General features: G+C 40.8%; 1 protein-coding gene across 1 annotated transcript in view; it reads right to left on the bottom strand.

Annotated features, from left to right (window-relative positions):
* LOC113170137 (roundabout homolog 2-like) overlaps positions 1 to 22,996 on the bottom strand; it is a 64,091-nt gene that overhangs the window by 24,634 nt on the left and 16,461 nt on the right. Inside the window, exons 3-6 of the mRNA XM_026372070.1 lie at positions 3,171 to 3,328; positions 2,892 to 3,012; positions 2,594 to 2,732; positions 253 to 389 (exon numbers count right to left, since the gene is read on the bottom strand). Coding sequence (XP_026227855.1) covers positions 253 to 389; positions 2,594 to 2,732; positions 2,892 to 3,012; positions 3,171 to 3,328 — 555 coding nt within the window. The remainder of the gene's footprint in view (positions 1 to 252; positions 390 to 2,593; positions 2,733 to 2,891; positions 3,013 to 3,170; positions 3,329 to 22,996) is intronic.

The following is a 22,996-nucleotide window of genomic DNA, read 5'->3' as shown; positions in this document are numbered from 1 at the left end:
ATAACAGTTCACTTAAAGCTGGTTAGATTGTTCATATCTGGAGCCTAGCTGGAGATCTGGAGCAATCAACTACATCAATCTGCTATATGAAAAAAAAAAAAAAAAAAAAGGCCCAGCCTTTCAGCAGGGGGGCAATAACGCTCGTAAAATAGGCAATAAGCGAGTGATTGTCCTGTGTCTTGCTTTGGGAGATACAAAAATATCAGGGATGTTATGAGCTTTGCTAAGAGTGAGTCCACAGCAGTTACCCACCTCTGATAGTCAGGTAGGCAGACGCCTCCACTTTACCCACACGGTTCTCTGCTAGACAGGTGAAGGTTCCCTGATCACTGACTGATGCTTTCTTTATCCTCAGCAGAAAATCCTCTTTTTCATATCTGATGTCATACCTGGCAACAGAGGCGACAGTGACAGTGAAGGCAAGTGACGTCCCAGGTTTGTTGCAAAAACAGGAAGATCAATCGCAATCGTATGTGGATTTTAATAAAGTAAACGCAATCGACAAACACTGAAATTGAATCAAGGTGGTGTAAACTTGTGTGAAGTGTAAGATAGAAGCCTTTGCAGAGGTTGTGTCATTTTTGATAGAATAAAAACAGACTTTCTAAGGCAATTAAGACTCCCTGCTGCACACACTCTGCTACTGTACAGAAGCAGAAAAAAGGGGAGCAATTATGCTGAGATGAAGGCATGGCAAAATGAAAGGTGCTTTCAGCTGGAACCCTGACTGTTCCACTATTTCAATATTTATAAAGACGAGCCACCCACTGTGGTGTGGGATGCGCAATATGCTATAGTATATGTGTGTGTGTGTGTGAGTGGAAGAGAGCAAGAAAGAGGAGACAGAGAGAGAGACAGACAAATAGTCTGAGAGTAAGGGAGTGGCACAGTCTGACAAACCCAACTGATGAATGAGCCCAGCAGTAAAAAATGACTAATTCATAGAGGTGCTCCATGCACTAGTGTGTATCCACCAGTGCGGCATACTGTAAGGCAACAGTGGTGCAGTCAGAGTGAGAGAAACATCTCAGCTACCAGAGTTTAGATAAGCGCCTTAGAGGGGCTACAGACAGAATGAGCAGAATAGCAAAGAGTCGGGCTCTCAGTCTCTAGAGTCCCTTTTGGTGTGAGATCCTGTGAAATTGACTAGCCAGCCATAGTGACTCAGAGATGGGAGACAAGTCAGGCAGAGAAATGGCACAAGGAGTGGGAAAAAGTCACATTTGAAATAGATGTTCCAAAAGGGTGTGGGCAGAATATCGATGGGGGTTGTAGGGTAAGTCCAGAGTCGGGTAAGGACTCCATTCACAGCACATCTCTGACCCAGATACAGACTTCCCAGGAGGCCCAAGGGTTTAGGAAAAGAATGAAAGAAGTGGAACTAGGGAAGTGAGGCGAGGCAGGTCTGAAAGTAGGACATGTTTCCAGAGTCAATGGGCACTGAGGTAGAGGGCACAACACAGGTAGGCAGACAGGCTGGCAGCCAGAGAGACAGGTTTTTATTTTGCTGTGGCGTACCTCACAATGTTGTTGTTTTGTAACACAGAATAACAGTATTCGAGAAGGTTTAACTCAGATTTCTTCCACTAGTAAAGGCTTAATGAGTAACAGGTGTTAGGGTGTCTCTGTTTGTAGAGATGATTTTTTAATGTAGCCCCTTCAGAGCCGTTCAGGTATGTGAATAAGCTTAACAGAGTAGACAAATGACACTAGGCTATATCCAATATATTATTATTGGACCCAAGAAATAAACAATAATCCTGTTCAAGTGTGATTTAATATCAAAACAAGTTATGCATTTCGGCAAGGTTTCTTACAATTAGACATGGTTTGTCTGGGTTTACCCTGGTTATTATAGACCCTTTATTGGATTTGCATGCATCAGCGCTGTTTACATAAGCTATTGAGCGACTGAAAAAGAGATGCTGTGCACGTTCTTTCTTTTTGGAAATTCTGATGGTGTGCGTGAAATTGCCTTAGACTCAGGTAGACCACATCCCTACTGTATAGTTGTGATTAAATTGTTTATAACAAACTGTTATTTATTTTATTAAGTCCTATTACTAAACAAATCATGCATGATTTAGTTTATAAGAGCATTTGTGTACTTTTATAAAAAAAAAAGCAATAAAGACTGTCATTATAAAATGTTTGTCATTTAGTCTTCAGATTTCAAATATCACAGAGTAGAACTATTCAAACCCAAGCAATGAAATGAAAAGCTCTTGATGGATGGCCAGATTGTATAATGAGACATGCTGTAATTAAAAGTATAAAGCTCTGAACAGTAACTATTAAGACTGTAAAAACTAACATGACAGGCTAATAATGGCTTAAAAAAGTAAGTGCTGTACTGGGATTACAAAGCAATTAGCGAATGCCTTCGACGTTGGCACACACGTAGACAAAACTACAGGAACACCTGAATACTACATGATGCAATTTACTACAACAGCATTACACTGGCTTCAGAAATTGCCACAGTGGTTACTAATCCTAATATCGCATGCCTCCATGATCATATTAGCTGTATTAATAGGCACTCGCAAACATGGATGTATACACGGACATAAGCACTGCACACATTCTTCACCTGCCGCGGGGAATATCCATGTCCTCCTTCTTCCAGCGCAGTGTAGGCGGTGGGTCACCATGGACCTGACATCTGAACTCCACACTCTCGTCAACTAAGACCACCTGGTTCACAGGCCGCTGCACAAACACTGGTCTTTCTGGATGTGGCAGCACACATAACAAGGTTGCTAAATATACTTTTGACAGAGTGGTAAATACTCTACTTGCTAGTGTGCAGTAAGCACCTGAGAAAAAAAAAAAAAGTCATGCTCTATTACATTTTGAGCCAGGCTACGAGTGCGTATCAGACTTCTTACCAAACACTGAGAGTTGAGCCTTTTCACTCTCTCTCTCCCCAACCATGTTGGTTGCCACGCACACATAAATGCCTGCATCGGCCTTCTTGGTATTTGAGATTGTCAGCTTTCCCCCGCGAACCTGACAAAACAGCACATGACACAGTACAGCCCAATACAAAAGAGGTTTCTATCCAGTTCAAGGTAAATGTGAGCAGGTGAATCGGCTGATTGTGGCATTTAGAGTACAAAGATCCTTTAAAAGACAGAGGAGTGGCCCCGAGTTGGTCCCTCACTCACCGAAATCCTGTCATCTTTGAGATCAAGACGAGCCATGTCTTTCCTCCAAAAGGTGGTTGGTTCGGGATGTCCACGTGGAGGCTGACACTCGAGACTGGCAGTCTCCCCGACTGCCACCACCACGTCCTGTGGGTTCTGCCTGAAATCATCGCGTAACACTGCAAAAAAGAGAGGATTCAGGTGAAGTTTATGTTTCGTTGTTCCATTATGTTGCTGTAAGGCAGAGCTGACGGGCTAACTGACCTCTATCACCTTTTTCTAATGTAAGAGTCCAAAGATAATTCTATCAAGTAGGCTGCCTCACAGAACACTCAGCAATCTCTCTGTCTTTAATAATACAGCTATCCCCCTGAGGGTAAAGGTATGAGCTCTTCTCTGATCTTAGTAGATAAATGTAAGAGTGTGTAAAACCCAGTGGGATTAACAAGGGCCAGACAGCTAAGAAAAGCAAGTAAAAAATATAAGGAAACTAAAACTTTAGATGACACGCAGAAGGAGGTCTAGAACAATAAAGGAAATATCATTAAAAATTGAAAGCTTAAATCCCTTCTAGCAGCTTCTGTGAGGCCACCAAATGTGACAGTGATAGTGATTAGTGATAATAAATCTACTGATACTAATCTAAATCTAGACCAGTGCTCATAGTTTTTAGGTGAAGATGCTCATCACAGTCCTGCCTCCCCCTAAAATATATTATTATAAATGCATTACTGTTAAAAATCAGAGAGGATGTTTTAACTGATAAACATTTACAGTATATTTCACATTTCATTGTCTATTTAATGACAAAATGTAAGCTCCAACATAAAGCGTATTTCCAAGCCAACATTCCAACTCAGATTGGACACGAGCAAATACAAGGATGAAGGTCAACATGTTGTGAAATCCTCAGTAATTGGTAACTAATTTTCAAATGTCTTATTTTGATGAATAAAATATAAAGCAATTTGATTGAAACATCTTTTTTTTCTCTATTAAACCTCCAATGAAAACATCAGTGTGAAGGCTGCATTTAACAAGCAGGACGCAAGGTCAGATCCCTGCGTGTACAAATTGGAAGCGAAAGCACCAGTCGTATCGATTGCTCAAACGCACCTTTATGAAGGTTTATGAAATGACCAGGGAGAAAGGTGGAAGTTCTCATTCAGGATCAAGGGCGAAACAGTGGAAATACCTCATTAACAGCAGCAAATGTCACATGAGCCGTTCCTATTAGAGGGTTATGGTACTGTATAATGAAAACGCCCTCCATATTTTTTTCAGAGGAATCAATACTGCAGCTAGAAGACGGGCAAAACACATTAATGCTAAAAAAAAACAAAGTATGGCAGATGCTTAAAATATGTCTATACCCATCTTCAGTTCATTAGCATTCAATTTATGAGTTGTTTTTTTTTTTTTAACCGCATACTTCCGGCTGGAGAAACATTTTAATTTGTCCGTGGCAGGGATGTCTGTGTTTGATTCTGTGTGTTCAAAGGAGAAAGAACATCAAGAACTGTCAAGCAGCAGCCTGTAGGAACCACACTCGTGCATTTTTGAAGAGAGGTGTGAGCTATCTGGTGCTCAGTTAAAAAGGTTATGGCTTCAAAACTTCCTAATTCTGTCACAACTGTTACACCCAACATCACTTCAGAAGCTTTAAGTAGCTGCAGAAATGACTGCACTGAACGCCATCACTGGAACCATAGTTAAAAATAGAGATTATGATGTGGCTCCTCCGATGTTTGTGGCCGCTTCGCGTTAATACATCATGACATGTTGTTTTTGTGAGAAAGCTGCACTGTAGGCCTGTTTAAAATAACAAAGCAGCTTGTGTGACAACAATCATGACTGTGTCACTTGTGATGATGATTCTGTGCGTAATGAATGACTAATTAATGAAAAATCACGGATTCTTCTTATAATTCATGATTGCTGTATGTAGATCACATCAGTTAAGTTAATATCTTGGCCTTTTTTTCTCGTTTCAATTACCCCAGTTAGATAATAGTCAGATAATAACCTGCTCTTCTGTGTTGGGGCTGATTTTCCAAGATTGATGTTCACTTTTGCTTTTATCCTCATTACAGTCATAAGCTGTTTTGCTGATATACTGTAGCATGAATTCCAAGTCCCAGAGGATACCTATGTAGTGGAAGCGAAAACCAGCAACGTTACTAAAGACCCTTTGGCCCAGCCGTCAATCATAGCCAGTCTCCGCTGGAGTAAATGATCTTGGTCGCAGAGACTATTATGGCCCAGACATACAGTGTGCTTGGCTGGCTGTCACATGGTACCATACACTAAGTGACCCATTTCATGACGGAAACACTCCGCTCATGGAGTCACACAGCTACCTTCCTGTTCCTGTGTTGTCACATTAAAGATACTTCCACAACAGCAAAGCCTGTCTCGAGAGACAATGAAACCCAGACACACACACACACACAATAATAATACAAGACATAAAAAGAAATCCCACTGACACAGAAGCAAAACAGACTGGTGCTGATATTTTAACTTGACAATCAAATGCAAAAGTGTGAAACTAAACTAAAACGAGCACTAAAAAAGATATAAATAATAATATGCTGCCTGCTCTGGATACTAATTAGAGTGATCTCTGCCATTTCCAATCATGCAGTCACTGAAATTCCAAAATCCAATTATTTTACATTTTACATATTGTCTAAATATTTTCGGTATTTCCAAATTGCACCTAACCCCAGATTTACTTGTATTGTGACTGATGGTTTGCAGCTGTCTCAATAAATAGGAAGAGAATCGCTTATTAAACACAACCTCTTGGTAATAGGTCCTGCAAATTAGAAAGAGTAGAACGTGTAGTATTTGCCCAAATACATGAATACTGTCACTGTGGGGTGATTTATTAGAGTCCCGACAGTATGCTTGCACACCCAAAGTCCCCCACCCCCCTTTCCACCCCTGTTCACACTGTGACGCCTTTGCAGGTTTCTTTAGGTGGTGTTTATGAGGGCATGTGGAATGTGAGGTTGGGGGTTGGTGTTGTTCTAATCTATTGATCTCAGACGTGGAGCCCCCGCGGAGGCAGAGCCCATGTGTAGTCTGTTGTTGGGTGGTAATTATTTCAGGCGACGGGGCCACCGCCACTAACCTCATGTTGTCTGATTGAGTGCTGCTCAATTATTAAAACAAGCCATTCAGGGGGCTCGCCCGTTCACCGGCTTCATTTATCAAATCAGAGGGAGAAAGATTTGTAAATGGGCTTCATTTCATGGCACAATTGGTGCTAAAATACGTGGCAAAATGGAAGGACCTGAATACAAATAACTATAGAGACTCTTATAATTAACAGGAGAAGGGCAGGTGTGTAGTCTCTGTAATATTTTATATATTCTCTCTCAGCATCCTGATTTCTTGAGAGGCTGAAGAGCAGCTATAGCAGTTATACTTCACTGAATTAAATTTTACCATTTCACTGTGACAGCCGATCCTCGAAAACCCCACTTGAGATCATGATGAATGTTGCTCAGCTCACAAGCTCCCCAAATTATTCCAAATAAAACAGACTATCAACTCTATTTGGTGGCAAATGCATAGTTGCAGAGCAGCTTGTTTATTCCTGTGCAGCAGGTGTTTTTTTTTTTTTTTTTTTAAAGCCCCAGGTCTGCCCAGACAGGATATCTATCAGACAGCACATTTATTATCTTCTCCGGTACAGTTAATGTCTTGTGTATCCATTAAGCTCGCATGCATTTACTGCAATGTGTGCCTTCGAACGTGCAAGTCGGTGCTGCCAAGTGTCAAAACAAAGCCCAGGAAAGAACATAAAGCATCGCTCTGCTTTTGTGCTATATTTGTGGTTTAGTCACTCTGCCATGGCTGTGTGAGTTTGGTACATTTGGTACAAACACAGGCAGTTGTGACAGGACCTCTACCTCTAAGGAAATAACTACATTTGTGTAAGCTGGAGTTGTACTTTTGAGATAACATGCCAACAAACTAACAGTATAATAAATGTCACCAGCTTTCTGTCGGTTTAGCTGTACACTGATAGGCTGCTAATGTGCTAATGAGACAAGCATTTTTATTCTGCTCAAACTACACCTGAGACTGATCATTCTCCCACAAAGTTCCACACAGCAGACTTTGCAGACTGCAAGTCTTGAGTCAGTAATTGATTAAAAACATATATTAATTTGCTTTATAATATAAAATAGTAAATAAACAAGGTGACAGCCAGATGCTGAGGGGTGAACTAAATCACAGCCCAATTAACAAATGCAGCGTTTTGTTTATTTTGCAGTGATCTGCTTATTTGCCTGTGCAAGCTCGTGTGTACGTTTGCATGTGTGTGCCCATGTTTGCAGTCTGGCAGTTCGGTGGGGTGGTGGGGGTCTACTCTATAACCGCACGTCTTACAGCCCCACCCGCACGAGGGCTGTTGTTGTAGTTCTCTATAGCAACACTGCAGAGGCAAACAAGAAACAGAATTGTATATGAGTGAGGAGGAAAGATGAAAATGAACACCTTGCGAGTTGTTGCGTGTAGCAGATGGGCTGGATTTTCATTCGGGAATCGCAGGTGCAATGAAAGAAGAGATGTGCTGCATGTAGACAAAGCTAGTCAAATATCAGGTTTAAGCAGCAACCAGGCAATTTACAGTTTGTTGAGTAGCAACTCTACATCTCCTTAGGAATTACGTCTCAGTCCGATGTTAGGTATTGTGATGTTAGAATAGCCCTGTAAAGCACTGTAGAGGGTTATCCAGTTAGGGATCCAGTGTCAAAGAATGCAGTCCAACAGCTACTGTAAGTGATGTCTTATGACAGTGGTCGGCTAAATTGTGTTTTGGAGTTTGCTGAAGATTCTTTTTGAACACGATAGCCTGTAGGGGTGTGTCACTTTCCTTAACGGCAGTCAAGGATGTCCCATATCTGTCACATGCAGAAAATGCACAGTGAGTCATACATACGCACGCACACACACACACACATACATACACACTCACACACACATGCAAAAATAAACAAAAACACAGCCGCCCTGTTCTTATATCACCAACTGTGCTGATGACCACAGCAAATCATCCTTGTTCAAAAGGCTGAAACGGAAACCAATGCAGAAATGGCGACAGGCAATCAGGGGGAGGAGGAATCCAGAGTGTAGTGGGTTATTTGCATTGGGGAGTTTTTTTTTTATTTTAAATAAATAAACAAGTTAACATGTCTGTGCCCTACAAAAGTCATCAGCAATCAGTCAGGACTACGATCACCGGGGAGATGAGGAGCATTTACACAGTGTCCCCCGAGGCTACGAGCCCGGCACAGACATACATTACCTATTACTATTCTGCCATCTGAACAGCAGGACGCAGCAGGAGTTAATTTAAGGCTAACTGCCACAGAATGAATATGGTAGCTAGCACACAGGGAGAACATATTCAAGAGTTGGAATTTATTTAGAGCATGACCTGCAGACATGCTGTATGTATGGAGAAACATTAGGAAACTAAATGAAAATCTGTACTGTTGGAGTGAAGTTAGTGAAGCCTCATTATCTGACTAACTGCATGTAACTAACTAACTCGTGGGTTGCACGACATTTCCAGTATTCCCTTACCATATTCGTCAGCAATTTGTTAGTACACGAGGACCAAATAAAACCCAAATCCATTTCCATTTTTTTGAAACACACAACATAAAGTCAGAACTCGAAGGCAGCGTGCGATCAGACGGCACGGTAACCAAAGTCAGCCGTCTCCCAAATTATAAACAGGCAGCTAAAAAATCTAGCACTGCTTCGCTTTGCTTTTTTGGCATCATTAGTGTCGAGTCCAATTAGCATCCATGTGAAGGTTGGAAATAGATGCACGGTGAAATGTGAGCATGCCTGTGGCAACGCAATACTTGGTTTGGAGTTTGTGGCGCTCTTCACTTCATAAACTTGGGGTGACTATGGCAGCCAGCGGTGGCTGCTCCCTTTAGACTGATCCTCCATAGATAGATATCTACTTCAAATTTGTACCCAGCAGAACCTGAAGGCCCATTTACCCATTTCTTCACTCATAACATCTCCCTCCATGAAATATGTGAATATGAATTCACACTTTGGGGTAGACTAAAATATATTTGTTATGCATTCTTTGGCCTTTGAGTCAGGAGCCACAGTCGCCCACTGTGGAGAGTTAACAATAAACGCCCGACCATTGTCTTGTTTAATTAACCTCTACTCTCTTGTCACGTAATGTAAATTGAAGTTGTGGATAGTATAAGAGAAAGGGTTCTCCCCTCCTTCCGTTCCCTCCCCGCATCTCCACTCTCTCGTCTCTCACTTGCCATGCCTCTAGTTACTGTAACAGCATTCCCTCAGACCACATTTCCACATCTATAATTAATTACCCCTGTCTGCATGCATTTCTTCACGAGCACACATTCCTCTATTTCACAGACCAACCTATGTAAATCTGCTCCTGCCTGCTCCCCACCACTATCTCATCTACCAACACCTGTAAATCCTCCTGCACATTCGCGTGCGCAGACATTGGACAAACATTTGCACATTTTGAATTTAAGGATGCTGAATTGTGGCTCATTCATGATCTTCTTGAGTATTTAGAGAAATCTTTGCCAAATCTAACTGGGCTTGGCAGACGAATATGACCTGCTTTCATAAACCTTGATGCCGCTCTGGCTCTTTTTAGAGGCATTTTGAGAAGACAAAGAAATGGAAAAATCCAAATATATAAAAAGACAATCACATAATTTTTTTTTTCCTCAAAACCACAGATATCATAGACCCTTGCAGCAATATTGCAGAAATGTACAACATGAGCTGGAAAATGAGTCAGGGATCAGAATCTAGCCTTTTATCCGCCTTGTTTCACTAAAGCAGCGATCACCCAGGGAGAGAGAGAGCTTTCTTACATGCACTCGTCCTCTCTTGCCAAAATTATACATGCTGCTGTGTTTCACAGTCATCATCAGTCATAATGCTGAAGTGAATTTTAAAAATAAACTAAATGACTTCGAATTTGTTTTTCTACAAATGTCATTTAACTCTAGCTGCCACGTTTGCTCTGCTCCTTTTTCCACTCATGTAATGGAATGTTCACTACACAGCACATTATGGCGGGCTATATCATATTTCGCTATTGCCTCGCTTCTTGTGGGAGCTGCAGTAATGGAGAAAAGTGATGTTGGAGAAAACCAAAATTGCCTGTGATAATCTGTGCATCTGCACCATCCAGCATGATCAAACATATGTCCTGATGGCCAAAAGAGATAGCGGTACTGCGGTGCGTTTGCCACAGCATCCTGGTTATGTCCTTCTTTGCACGGGCACATGCAGATGGGCCACAATATGTGCATGTTTGGGTAGTATGTGGATATGTAAATGCTCTTTGAAGCAGGGCACTGCACCTCCACGACTGCTGCCATTTGACACAAAAGAAAAACTAATTAATATGGTAATGTCTTTCTGCCACATTAACTGATAATGTATGGCGCACTATGTTGCTTTGATTTCACTAATTTGACCTTTGACTTCTAATTGAATAAATTCACTGAAAAGATCAAATATGAGTGTAGTACACAAAGTTCAGGTGACCTGGAGGTGACGCTGTGCATACGGCACTGTAACACCCACCGTCCTCCACCTTTCAGTTGTATTACAACTGTGTGACATAAACTTTTATGCTGCTTGGCGGCTTATGTATTTTAATTCGAATGTTTTCATATTTTGAAACATAATCTTCTCGCACAAACAGAGCAGCAAATAAGCAACTATCAACCCGAGGAGGTACAAAAATAATAACAGCTGTATGCAGAGAAAGTATTGCTAGCTCCTGATTTTGAGGATGGTACCTGAATCAAGGTGCAACATTTGAATAAATCTCTGCAAGCAAATCTGCCCACTACTATTAAAAGCCTGCATGTTCAACATTTAACTTTTCTTTTCTTTCCAGGTTTGTAGTTGTGACTAAGTCACTCGGATCTTTCATCATGATTTCATCAGGTACAGGTACAGCATTTAAAAGCCACAGGTCACCTTCCATGAGGAAAGATGGAGATCCAGGTGCACAGTACCTTTCAGTATCCCAAGGCTCTTCTCATCTCCGCCCCAACCCCCCAGCACCAATGCACTACTGAGCAGCTTAGAAGATTATTCACCCCAAATCTCTGTTAATCACATCCACGCACACCCCCTGGTAATCCCAAGGCCGCCCAGCACAGATTCTGAACGTGCTGTATGGGACTGGAAGTGAGCAGCTGTTGGTGGCTGTTGCTGACCTGCTGCACTCCAACACCTTCCCAGGGTCTCGCTCCACCTCTTCCGGCACATATAGCATCCAAGCAGAATGAATCCGATCTATCAGAAGAAAGACTGCGGTGGCACTTCAGACAATGGCATCCATTTTTTATATTTGCCATTTCCATAGAAAGATGGGTTTGGAAAAATCTGTTCAATCTTCCAGTGATCACCTATCATGGGGTGATCACTCTCTACTGAGAGGGGTCATCGTTTGTGAATATTCATGCACTTGCTGCTGAGCATACATGTCGACACACAAAGAGGCGAGTATGCGCACAAATACTCACACATCACACGTGACATCTTTCCTTCTCACACACACATGAACGGAGAAGATAAAACTACTGAATCCATCAAAATCTTGCCGCAGACGTTCACATTTCAAGTTAATCATCGCTCTCCTCATCCTCTGTCAGGCTTCCTCCTCTTTTTCACGCACATCTTCCATTTATAGTACAGTTTGTGAGACAAAGGAGCTGGCTTCTTTCAACTCCTCAACCAATACATCAGTATTAGTCCCAGTCATCATTCTCCTTCACAACAATCTACCCCAACATCTTTCCATCTATCTCTTCCTAAAAATGAAATGTATGCAATGAAAGGCCAAGGTCCAACTAAAAGAAAACGCACCAGGAATTCAAATATAGCAGTTCATTATTTGAGCAGAGTGTGCGGTGCGCTGGTTGACAAAATAACTGTAAATACTGACATGGCTAATCTCAGCACAGCTGTTAGTATTAGGTCTTTTAATCCTGGTCCAGATCGGTGATGTGCTCATACTGGCTCGGGGACAGATGAGCAACAGCCACCAGGCTGCCAAGTGGGCTAAAGGCAGCAGACTGGCCCGACGCTCCTCTTCAGACACGATAAGCTGTGAATCTGTGGGATCTGTGGAGCAGCTCCATACAAAGCAGTCTTTGTGTTCCATCGTACGGCTTTCTTATTAAATATAAGGGACACTCTGAAAAAAAAAATGAAATGACAAAAACACTGTGCACCCCTGTGCACGGAGGAGAATGATGACAAAAAAGAAATTTAACAAGTTATCAGGTTGTTTCAACATTTAAGAGTCTTTATACCTTCAGTGCTGACTTGATATGACAACATGATGTTATGCTATATCATACACATTTTCTGTTTCTGTATTGCAGATTCTACAGCAAATGGCTCTTCGAGTAAACACTGATGTGTTTCAGTACAGGGAGCTCAGATGCTCTCTATATAGGAGGGGACTTGATTTTCTAGTTCCACATCTTATCTGATTTTATAAAAATCAAATTGTATTTGTTGATGCTTTCATATTGTGTCAATCACGGTACTAAATGACACGCTGTCACTCATCGCGGAGAGCTCCACCTGATGAAATACAGAGCACACAACAACACAAGGATGGTTCTTTTTTTTTCCTGCAGGCAATGTAATAACCCTTTCAATCATAGTAGAAATGACTGCTGCCAGAGGCTGACTCTGCAGTGTAAAGCGCTGCACTTCTCTTGTTGCTGACACAGTGGAGCCAGTCTCCACAGACTTTACTGTCTGATCTGCATACGATGCCATGTGCCAAACCCAATCGTCTGTGGTCAGACGAACATGCCAGAAAAAGAGACAACATCTGTGTTACGTATCAGACGAAAGGTCAGAAGCGGAAGACGTGTAAGGAATGACTGACAGATGCAAGCATGAACATGGATGCCAAACCATTTTCTCTAGGTACAGAGCGTAAGGAAACTGACAATCCTGTCTTAATCTTCTGGTTGAAGAAAATCAACCGTCACCCCCGCCACAGCACACAAAAAGACAGTGTAAACAAAACAGACCCAGATGGCTTCCACAGCATCCCTTCCTTCAATTTACTCTTGAAATTTAAAGACTGTTCATTAAACTATAACAAAAAAAAAAGATTTAAAAAGAAATTCTCGAAAGAGATTTCTTCTACGAATCACGCTGAACTTTAAAGGTAATTTAACCTTTCTGAAACAGCCTCACAATGAATAACCTAGTGTCAAGCTTAGGCTAATTTACTGGACATGTACAGGCACCAAAAAGCCAAAATGACAGCATTAAGTTCCAGAAATGCCAAATCCAATTAACAATAAAGACTTAGGTTTTCCTGTTACTGCTAATTATTAAATCTTCGAATTTTCTAGCACCCCAGTTGCTATGAAAATCATACTGAAAGAGGTAACGCGTGATAAAAGGTGTTCCTCTGATGACAGTGTCCTTCTGAGATGGTTGGTGGCGTTTTTTTTAAAATGTGAAGTACAAAAACTGAGAGGGTAAGGAATGATGAAAGGGTCAATGGATAAAGGCTGTTTGTTACAGTTAATAAGGCTGTTCAGACTGTGCTCCACACACTACAAAGACTGCACTTATGATTGTTAAGTTGCTCCAATTACTGGCTGGCAGAGGCATTCAAGAAAAGCGCCATTAACCTCGGCATCGGAAGAAACGGAAAACAGCCGGGTGTTTTCTCTCAGGGAATGTAATTGATGAGACACCATGGAACAACACACCCACTGGAGCATCCAGTCCCACGGCAAATTATTACTTGGCTTACAGTACGTGCCGAGTCTACCTGGTTGCTGTTTGCATGATATTTGGTGCCCGAATATACAGTAGCACACTGCACAGTCATAATATACTCAGAAAAAGGCGTTGTATGTTGAATAAATACCAGAGAGTCTGTGTCAAAAGTCTATTTCTTCAAAATAAGATGCAATTTTAAATGATTAATTGTGCATAAGGGTAATACTTATTATTTTTAGGGTGAAGATAAACATAAATTCTGTTAATTTGTGTTCATTTCGGAATTTCACTTCCCCTGACAGCAGTGTGTAAACACAGCTGCATTCAAAGTGTGTTCAGTAGACAGTCTAATCCACATAGCAACAGAGGAAGCATCCTCCTGAGTGACACATTGAGTCTCGAAATCTTAAGCCCCCCCCCCCCCCTCCGCACATCACTAATGCTTTTTTTTTTCTCTTCTGAATGCAACTCTACAAGTGAAGTATTTTTGCTTCAACACATCTATTCACATTCCGGTTTATGTCAGAATGAAATCCACATGATGAATGATGCGTGCTAAGTGTACTTTGCCAAAATAGCAGACAGTTAAGTAGTAAACATTGTCATCAAACTGCAAAAAGGTAGCCTCAAATTAGGTTTGTATGATCTCCCTGTAACTGTGTGTGTAACTCTTCCCTGGATTTCCTCCTGCAGCCCAAAGACATGCAGGTTGGGTGAGCTGTAAGTTAAATTGACTGTAGGTGTGAATGTGTTTGCCAGTCCATTAGTGTGTTATACTGAAAGTGCTTACTGTATGACCCGTTCAGGGTGAACTTCTCTGCCTCTCACCCAATATGTGCCGCATAGACCCTCTTACTCCGGACAACATAAGCAATTTAAAGATATTTTAACAAACAAAAAATGGCAAATTAACAGTTCAAAGTAAAGCAGGGCACCAAAAAAGGCAATTTATGAGGCTGACTTTTGAGTTTCAGTGATGCTGCAGATGCTGAAATCATATAATGTAACTATTTCATAGTTGAGGTTAGCAAAAGTGCAGCCTTAGCTAGTCTTATACTTGGTTTAGTAGTTAGATAACAATACATAATATTTGTAACATACATGTTATGTTATATGTTTGCCCTCTTTTTCGTTGTTGTGATTATAATGGGACTAGGTACTGGTATACTGGAAGTGTCAGCGGACACAGAAACATTATACACTTGCACGCTGATGGAGTACCAGTGTGATACGTGCCCGTCCTTTTTCAAAAGAACTGGGCATATGGAAATTGAGAAAATGTTATCAGTAAAAGTCAGGTGAGAACTATTCATGTACAGTCTGGGGTGCAGCCAGATAGATTACTGCAGAGCTTAAAAGTCTCCAGTATCTGAAGCCACATCTCCGCCCCCACTGGCTTAATGGATTGAATTCTATGGGCATCTTCACTCTTATGTCGCTCAGCGGCACCTCTTCTGGCTCAACAAATGCTAAAAATATTACATCCTAAAGGTGAGCAGGCTCCAGATTCCCTTGGAAAATTTCAAAAGGCTGTGATTTATCCTGTAAGTGCGAGAATCTGCTTTCTGAGCATGCTTAAGAGCTTGAGGAATCTCATCCACCTCGTCAGCCATTTGGTGTAGGTATTAAACTACTCCCCCCCCCTGCCCCCCCATCGTTATTGTGTGTGGGAGATAGGAGCAGAACACAATCAGCTCAGTTAACTAGGCTGTATGAGACGTGTAGGTGTCCTAAGCTGAGTCCAAAGCTGTCATTTTTTTATTAAACATTTTTCTTTTCCAGAAATATCCCCGTTTACTGTAGCTCATTTGCCTTCAGCCTATGGAGGCTGTCAGAATTATTGTTAAGTAAACACAATTTCCTTTGCTTATCATTTAATTGATCAGCAGAACGATCTGTGATAATGGGTTGTTTCTGAGCAAATTCATAATTAGAGAGTGCAACTAACAACTTCATTAGCCGGGGATGGAGGTTTTATCAGAATCAGATGTTCATTATAGTATTACCTTGCATTCACATTTCTGTCTGAGACCAATTAAAACGAGAGCATTACAACAGTGCATTGTAAACTATTGCAGCTGGATAAGTTCTACACTATGGTAAAGTGTGTAGTTTTATTTCTTTGTTTGAGGAGTGTGTATGAATTAGTAATTAGCCCAGTGAATGTATTACTAAGAAAAAAGATGGTGGTTGTAACAGACAGCTCCACATTAGAAAAAAAAAAAGAAGCAAGATGCAGAGAGGAATACAATGCAGAGAGAGAGAGAGAGAGTGTTGTTTATTCTGCTTGGGTAGCTGTATAGTTCCAGCCTGGTTGGGTGTGCTGTTGAGCACTGCATGGCTAAGTTGAGCTGCAGTGCAGCTCATTGTGGCTCACTCTTGAAAGCGTCACCCACAGAGAGTTTCCCAACTGTCACATGCCACTGAACCACAGTAAACAACACAACACACACACGTGCGAGCGCGCACGCACGCATGCACACACAGCACAGCCATTTTCATTAACAGAACCACTGGCACACTCAGCCCAGCTGGTCCCTGAGTTGACACTGGAACTGCACATCTGGTGTCAATGCTCTGTTAGAGGGAGGCCATCTGGTTGGAAGGAGGGAGGGGTAGACAGGAACAGAGATGGGGATTCGAAAGGGAGTCAACAAAAACAGGCCTCTCATCGATACTGTACCATTCATCGTATGCGCACAAAAATTGAACCTGCTCGTTCAGTGTACTGTATGCTCGCGCTCTGCATGCATTAGTCCTCTTCCGGGTAAGAGGATTAAATATCAAAGTCAGGTTTGCACTCTGAGCATTTGGAGCTAATGGCAATGAACAGATATCATGTTTAATGGCTCTGACTCTCAGCAAAAACATGCATCTTCTCAACATGAATTATGCTCCCTCTATGTTGTCCTTTGGCTTCCATTGGGAACTTAATATTACATAATAAATAGAAACATTAATATTAAGAGAGCAGTGCATTTTAGCTTCCTGTCCTTCTTGCTGTAACATAATATATTCAGTGTTGCAGTACATACTGGTGTTTGCATCACAGCATCTTAGTGACCTAATGATGCACTGGGATAAGCCCAGATTGACGTCCTGTGATAGTCTGTAAACAACAGGACAGGTACATAAGTGGAAAAAAAAATCCCCCCACTCTCTTGATTACATTATTAATGACTCATAATACCCTCTTTTTAATTTTTACTGACCTCTATTTGACCTCAACGCCGACAAAGACGCGACGCACATTTAGGCGCCACATTCATGTCGGTGTGAGGCAAAAAGGTCAGAAGAAGAGCACGGCAACCCTCGAATGCACTCACAGTAATGCACTCATGCTGTACATTAAGGCACATGTAAACTTACACACATGCCTGAAAACTCCACAACACACACACACACACACACACACACACACACACACACACACACACACACACACACACACACACACACACACACACAAATTGCCTCCTGCCGCCAGTGGCCGACTGAATCATGCTCTTATTAAACCTTGATCGGAATTCCAGCTAGAGCATTATCCACTTACAGTTATTAATGCTCCAGCTCTCTAGGGAGCAAGGGCGGGGAAAAGCAGTGAGAGGGACGCATACCACACATACAGATGCTGGAATAATAGCTCGATGACTATTGGTGGAACATTACACGCATGGATGATCAATGATGAGAAGGGTAAGGAATCGGACAAACGCACATCCGCAACGTATATTAAGAGATACAAAAGGCTCCTATGAAAGTATTTAAGAGACTCTATTATCAAACAAGCAAGGAAAGTGGTGAGGACCCAGATAAGATAACCCCAGCATTCGATTTTTGATGAGACGTAACAAAATTGTTCCTAAAATCCTAGCCCAAAGGGAGACAAAGAAATGGAAATTCTCATTTTACTTTTCCAATAAACCTCAGCGTCTGTTAATTAGAAATCTGAAGACATTCCGTCTTTTGGCAAAGTTAATTAAAATGTGCAGCCTTAACCACTACAATGAAGAGGTGCGTAAAAAGGAAACATAAGTAACAGAAGATGGAGTGAGGGGGGGAAGGAAATCACATTAATGGAGAGATACAGTAATGGCAGACGGAAACGCAATTAGAAGAAGTTGACTGAAAGTCTGTTCATTCTGTAAAAAGGAGGAGAGGTATTTTAAATAAAAACAGATTTATGCAACATTTATGTCACTGTTCCATGTGATTTGCTTTCAGGCATATAAGGTATAAGCACTGATCATTATAGCATAAGGTTTGTATGATGTGCAATGCAATAATATTATTAATATCATATCATATCATATCATATCATATCATATCATATCATATCATATCATATCATATCATATATGGTTCCACTTGCAAATCTTTTATTTTTAGATTAGAATATAAAATATAATTCACTGTGTGTGTTTGATAGTGCTTGACATAGCAAAGTCACCTTGCACATTCAATTTAGATTCCTCTGTATTGAGAAGAGATTTACAGGCACACGCAGAGACTTATTTCTATCACACTGTAAATTAATGTTTGCTAGTATTGTTTAAGTTGGTTTAAACAATGCGGTGCCTCTAAAGTGCTGTTTTAACAGAGGACAAAGGACAATCATAAGTTTGCTGGATATGGAGCCTTAGCCAATGGATAAAGCCAAAATGCTGTCTGAGCAGTCTGGTTATTGTTTCAGTCAGCATCCTACTGTCATGTATAACCACACTATAATGGTATTTATTTCTATAGTAGGACATTACAATACGGTATTGTTACTGACTTTCTTATCAAAACCATTTGATTTACACCCACAGTTTGCAGTAAAATGAGTTAACTGTGCAGAACCAGCAACTTTAGGCTTACAGCAGTTTGTCATCCTTCCTAATCCTTAATATTCCTTCCAAGAGTTATAGCAGCCCCATGTACGTCCGCCAAGCCACATGAATTTTCCTCCCAGGGCTTGTATGATACCAGCAAGGTCTGACTGTCTGGACACCACAGTAATACAAGAGGAGTAGTGACTGTTGAATGGGAGCCAGAGCAGCTAGACAGGGGGAGGGGAGCACATGCAGGGAGAAGGAAGCGACAACTGTGGCTGGATCTGGCTTTGATGAGGAGGCATCAGAAGAGGGGAGGCTCAGTCTTCGAGGGAAGCAGGTGTGTGAGGAGGTGATAAGAACACCACACACACACACACACACACACACACACACACACACACACACACACGAGAGCACACATACATGCACATGCACAAATAAACATACTCCGGCAAATACCACTTACTGAAACTGCTCGTTCAACTTCAACACTAAATTTAAAAAGGCTTCGCTTCAAATAACTGAGCTTGCACTGGTGCAGCACCTAACTCTCAGACAGACTGAGATTATATATAAAAAATATATATATATATATATATTTAAGAGCAGGATCAAGATGGTGATCCCACTATTAAACAGGGAATAGTGAGTTTGATTTTAAGATAATAATTTAGTGTGGAATATTTTCTGTGTGGAGGGGATGGGTAATACAGCTAGTTACTGGTGTTTGTGCATGCACACATACAGTATGCCACACATACATGCATTTATGTGTCCCTGAGGAGTGCTTTGTGGCAACACTGTATGTGGTATGGAACTGAGAAAAGTAATTTATGGATAAGATATTTGTTTGGCTGGCCTTTTTCAGAATCCATTAAGATTAATTAAGTGTTGCTAAATGTGGTGCTATAGAGTTAAGATTTCGCAGATGCATTCTAATCATTAGCTCTCAGTTTATTCAGCCCGCTTTACAGCTGCTAATAGCCTGAGTGAAGCCAGACCGGAGTGTTTTTAATGGCTAGAGGACAGCAAAAGCAACTACAGGGGCTGGCGGATGGTGAATTAGTGACTGAGGATGTCTGTTGCAGCGTTAATGTATAAACCACAGTGTGGGAATGTAAATTTAAACCCCACACACATCGGCATAGTATGCACCTGTCCATGCTTGTTAAATAAAGGCAGGGGGGAGAGTAAGTGAGACAGACAGGATGCAATTAGACACTCTGTCATCAAATATTTGGTTTGTTTGGCAGGAAGACTGCATTAAAGAGCGAAGGAGACACAGCCAAGCGTGCTACTTCACAGCCATTGTTATTTCAGATTCAGACTTTGCACAAGCAATTAGCTCCAATCAGGGATTAATTGAGCTAACACAGAAGGAGAAGGATGGTTTTGGAATTGTTGTGCTTTAGCATTTGTTATAAGTCCAATTAAAACAGCATTTAATTGATTGCCTGTCTGCTCAGTATAACTGCATGTGCATTTTGAGCACAAACATTTGCATGTATGGTGGCACTAGACAAAGCAGCGCACAGATGCCTTAGTATCTACTTTTACAGGAAACTGAAGACACACACATACACACACACAGACACACTGCTGTTAAGGGCTGTGTGATACCGCGGAAAGCTTCAGAAGAAGTGCGTAGGTGGACTGCGAGTTGAGATTGCTTTGTTAACTGCCTCTAGCAAGGAATTTTGGAATTTTAACAAGGTCATGATTGGACACAGTAGTTTGTGTTGTTTATCCTGTTCATTCACTATTATGTGGGGCGTCTTTGTACTGTACTGACAGATATTTGCAGACAACAGGCAACAAAGCTACTTTCCATCATAGTAAGAATAAAAATAAGATTTTGAGCCCAGGAAATAAAGCTCCTCATAGAATCAATGCAAATATCAGCTGGTATTTAACAGCAGGGATGTACATATGCGAGTTAAAATTAAAACAACTAACTTGGCAGTTAAATTTGCCTAAGGCAAGACATTCCTTAAAGGATGGTAAAAACCTTCTCACCTCTGGCCTTTGAACCAGATAAAAAAGCTGTGCCAGATGATATTTGTATGCTTTGGAAAGCTGTTCAAATCTGAGAAACGATGACTTGTCCGATTTAGCAAAGCCTGAATCATTAGTAGTAAAACCAGGTCACATCTAATGACATAAATTAGTTTAATAATCCACTGCTCTGCAAAGGAGATAATTAATTCACACATTAAACCAAATTTGTCAAGAATTATCTTGGTCGTTTATATTAATCGTTGTGAGCATGGGCAAGATGAAGATGAATCTATTTTAAGAGCAGAACTAAATATTTACAAACCTTTCTTTTTTTTTTTTAAGACTTCAGCACAGTACACTTGAAAACATCATATAATAAAACAAACTAATCTTGTAAATACTTCATGGAAACATGAATTAGTTCAATAAAATATGCAAAGAGACAAGAAAAAAATGTTCATATTTCATGTTGAAAAGAATCCTGTGTGGATGACTGCACAAGGACTAGTGCTGTAACTAAGTCATGACAGAAGCTGGTTATCTGAGGTAATACCTAAGTTTGCTGAGAAAACGCATGACCTCTTTACAAACGTATTACTGTTGTGAAGTTTTTCTTATTGTCCTAACTTACTGTCCTCCATTGCCTTTAGCTAGTTACACCGTGAACAAGGAGGTTGCTAAACATGTCACATTCAAATCCAAACAGACTGCGCTTTTTGGCTCAGCAAATTACACAAACTGAGTGATTTTGTTAATCTTCTCATCCATTTTCCACTCAGGTGGTGCACCTTTAAATACAAAATAATTATGTTAAAAGCTCCAAAAATTCTGTGCCTGTGTTCATAACAGACATGCAAAAAAAAAAAAAAATAATAAAAATAAAAAATGCTTCTACATAAGCATGGAAAATTAGACTCCCCACTAAACACTAAAAAGCCTTAGCACTTAAACGTCTGACTCAGATATTAGTTAATCAAGCTTGAGCAGGCTGTCTCAAAGTTTAATTTAAAGTATGATTGCTAATGCCACGTGTGCTTTGTTCATTACACCAGATCTAGCAGCAGTCTAAAGAGATGTTTAATTCCAAGCCAACAGAACAGACAGGTCATGTGTTAATACCTTAATTGTCTTTCAATTGGAAGGGAATAAGTTTAATATCCAAAACACTCACTGTCCATTTTTTTTTTTTTGCTGTTTAACTGTCCTTGAGCAAGGCTTCGATCATGTTGACAATGTAGTTTCTCAGTTTTCAAATTTGCAGCACTTGACATGTTTACTCATTAATCAATCCTTATTTCACCACAATCAATGATTGAGTGTTGATTCCACAGTCATTAGCTTCCATCGTGCTAAAGTTGTGTATTGAGTAAAAGTCATCCTCACACATCACATCAAAAACATTGTAACATTCAGACAAGAACCAGTTGTACAGATCCAAACATACAGGACACAATACCAGTTCCATTATCTTGATTGGCTAGGTAATGAAATATTGCTGCAAAGAGTAATTCCTCAATTAACATATACTATATCCATTATATGGATTGATAGGATGTGTATCTATATCATAGAACAAGAAAAGTCATTCGGAAATCAACTGAAGAAATGATTGCACTGCAGGTTTAAATATTGTGTTTACTCTGAGCAGAATTACAATTAGGTTTCATTTCCTAAATCCCGGAGGCACATGCACTCCACTATATTGGTTTGTCTACTGTAGATACAGTAGACTAGATACAGTAGCATAGTGCAGCTATTGGACATTTCATTTTTGCTTCACCAATCGTTACACTATAATCTGCTTAAGTGCAACCAAAACCCTGAAACCTTATCACCTGCTCTGATTTGATAGTCAGTGTGGGAATCTGCAGTCCATTGTGGCAAGCATGAGTGGTAGAAAGGGGACTACACAAAAAAAAACTCTGCTTCTAAGGGCATAAAGTTCACACATTTGAATGAAGCTGTGTAAATTTGTTGGCTTGTAAGCTAAGTTTGAACAGTTCGTCACAGCAGCTTCCATGAATTCAGTCCAACAGCTATTCCTGGAAAATAACTCACAACAGCTACGGCAGTAGCAGTGACTAAAAGAGGCAATGACTGACTGTCAACCTTTTGTCATTGGTATTTGTGTAAAATCCAGATCACAGCCATGCCCTAGGGTGAGGCTAAAGGAACAGTGCTGACCATAAATTGCTTAATCTGCTCACC

Source organism: Anabas testudineus, chromosome 14 (genome assembly GCF_900324465.2).
Source record: "Anabas testudineus chromosome 14, fAnaTes1.2, whole genome shotgun sequence".
NCBI classification, from domain to species: Eukaryota; Metazoa; Chordata; class Actinopteri; order Anabantiformes; family Anabantidae; genus Anabas; species Anabas testudineus.
Note: the sequence above shows the minus strand (reverse complement) of the source record. Positions and strands in the feature narration are given on the sequence as shown.